The sequence below is a fragment of the Penaeus japonicus genome, unplaced genomic scaffold (assembly GCF_977035675.1).
Source record: "Penaeus japonicus unplaced genomic scaffold, GWHDUDI00000001_assembly GWHDUDI00000032, whole genome shotgun sequence".
NCBI classification, from domain to species: domain Eukaryota; kingdom Metazoa; phylum Arthropoda; class Malacostraca; order Decapoda; family Penaeidae; genus Penaeus; species Penaeus japonicus.
This window is the reverse complement of record NW_028234434.1, coordinates 1,064,061-1,066,560: the sequence shown is the minus strand read 5'-3', so window position 1 is coordinate 1,066,560 and position 2,500 is coordinate 1,064,061. Positions and strand designations below refer to the sequence as shown.

Here is a 2,500-nt window from a genome sequence, read left to right as displayed (position 1 = left end):
GACTGTATTTATAAGGGCAATAATTACTGTCTCTTTCTTTTATTTGTTTATAAACTATATCTTTAGGCAAAGTTTTTGTTTCTTATATTTAGAATACAATTAAAGGTAACATTACTCTTGACATACAATGAAAGGTTACATTACTCTTACAAATAAGTAAAAAATTGTGTAACTTGAGATTTTGGTCAAAGGAAGGTTTATGTAATTATACTTAATGATTACCTAAGTACACATATTCTTGCATATAATTATTTGTACCACTTAAGTACCAAAATTAGAAGAACTATACCATGATATAAAAATTATTGCTCTTTGTACTACCAAATTCTCAATTTCTTAAACAACCTTAAAATGATCAAAGTCAGATGTAAAGACAACTCGCCTACCATTAAACCTGACTGCAATATCTCCATACTTACAAAGACATCATACAGTGATCCTCCTTCAATTTGTATCACTCAGGTCTATGTGTTGAAAATTCATTACACAGTCACAAAATTACTTCCACGTCTTATGCTAAGGCTTACATCTGATGTTCTCATTTCTGTTTATTCTTTAATTAGCCATACACTTGAAAGACAAAAAAAATAATAATATCACAAAAAAACTATATTTTTGTTCCTGTAAACTTGTCCTCACTGCCACTCTAATATATCCCTTAAGGTTCACCTTCCATGTCTCATCTAAAGCTCACTAGTAATCTGACTTCCCAGCTTCACTCACTCACTCCACATGACTCACCATTTACACACCAACATTCATCTATAACACTCTTTCAAGAAATTCAGCATGAGAGATGCTGCTCACAAGGATCATATTCCTATTGCCATTCATGAGAACATGACCTTTGTGAAGCTCTTTCCTATGTCCTAAAACGTATGAGGATCGTTTTTAGCCTCATGTGATAACTCAGCCTGAGGCAGAGAGAGTTTAGAAAGTCAAGTAATACCTCCAAGCTTGTATTTGATGGCGTTAACCCTTTGCCTGCGGTCCCAAATACCCAGACTAATAGCACTGCAGTCACCAATCTCCCATCACATGACAAGGGTGTTCTTTGTTTTTGTCTATCTCTTTTTTCGTGTTATCTCTTTATATGAGCATTGCTGATTTTGGTTTCACACTCCTTGCGGATCTTTTACGGACAGTTGCCCTGTTCACCCAAAATAAGAGATTGAACGAACTGTCAGTGGCATTGATTATCGTGCCAGCTAACAGTCTGCATGATGCATGACAAATAAGCATGAAGTAGCTAAGGTTTTATACGTAGTCAACGGTATCGACCTTGAAACCTTGTCGTCATTCCGTCAAGCAATGTCGCGAGATGGTGTCATGTTTACGGGACCATTTCGCCCTTCGGGGGACTTAATTAGCCCTAAATCCAGCCCCAAAATATCCACCGACCTTTCACATGATGCGAGGAGGCCAGCAGATGCGCGTCACTTTAAAATCCCGAATGAAAAACGCCCAAAGCAGGAGTGAAAGTGCAATTTAGTTTTGCTATCGCTGGTGTTGTGTTTACATTTTCCGAGATCAGCTGTAGCGAGACCCGGATGTTTTACGTCAGAAACACCCGGATGTCTGACGTCATAAACGACCAAAGCGCCAAATTTAAAAGAGTGATTAACAATTTAGATCTATTATGAAATAGGATAAGGTAAGAATTATAAGAAATAGGGGCCCCTTTTACTCTGACTGAAAGCATTATTGCATCTTGCATCGAGCGAAAAGGCTACGTATGGGTCTAACTGGTGTTATCTGAAACAAAGAATATCGCGATAGCCATTATCAAACAAAGGGCAGAGGAGGAAGTTCTTTGTCAAGTAAAATACTCCCTTCCTACTTTGTTATTGTTTTTCTCTCTCTGAACAGTTACAAGTAACTATATCTTACCTAGTTTTGGTGATTATAAAGCGTGATATCCTCTGCCCAGGAACAGCAAAACGTTTCCAAATAAGCAATTCACTTCTTGTTCACCAAACACACTGAATTCTTCCTTTGTACCGGACTCCGATACTTCCAGATTCTGTATAATATCCAGAATTAATCTCCCTGCCTCACATTCAAAGTAAAAAGCCACAGAGAGAAACCCGGAAGAACATATCTGATCACAGAGAGACAAATGACACGTGGAGTTGTGTATAAAGCTGAGTGCAGTGTCAAGAACTGATGTCATACCAAATAAAGATGTGTCATGCTGCATGCTCTCGGTTCGCCAACCTCTATATGAGAATTTCTGCAGTATTCGTATCGGATTTTCTATTTCCTTTTTTTATATAATCTACTTCTGTGGATCTGTGAAGGATAAAATACGAGCGTTTGTGTGTGCGTGTGCGTGTGCGTGTGCGTGTGCGTGTGCGTGTGCGTGTGCGTGTGCGTGTGCGTGTGCTTGTGTGTGTGTGTGTTTGTGCGTGTGCGTGTGCTTGTGTGTGTGTGTGTTTGTGCGTGTGCGTTTGCGTGTGCGTGTGTGTGCGCGCGCGTGTATATGTGTGTGTGTGTGTAT

The 2,500-nt window shown here is 39.1% G+C and overlaps 1 protein-coding gene across 6 annotated transcripts in view; it reads right to left on the bottom strand.

Moving 5' to 3' along the window:
* LOC122259062 (zinc finger FYVE domain-containing protein 1) overlaps window positions 1-2,000 on the bottom strand; it is a 19,617-nt gene extending 17,617 nt beyond the window's left edge. Inside the window, exon 1 of one of the 6 annotated variants that reach the window (XM_086556260.1) lies at window positions 1,891-2,000. Coding sequence is in view for 2 of the 6 variants with exons in the window: in XM_086556259.1 (XP_086412385.1) it covers window positions 742-758 (17 nt within the window). In the remaining 4 variants the exon portion in view is untranslated. Of the gene's footprint in view, window positions 1-419; window positions 824-949; window positions 1,089-1,401; window positions 1,560-1,890 lie in introns of those variants that run through there. The other 5 variants (XM_043025563.2, XM_043025566.2, XM_043025564.2 and 2 more) reach the window with 5 other exon arrangements.
* Window positions 2,001-2,500: the final 500 nt, after the last annotated feature.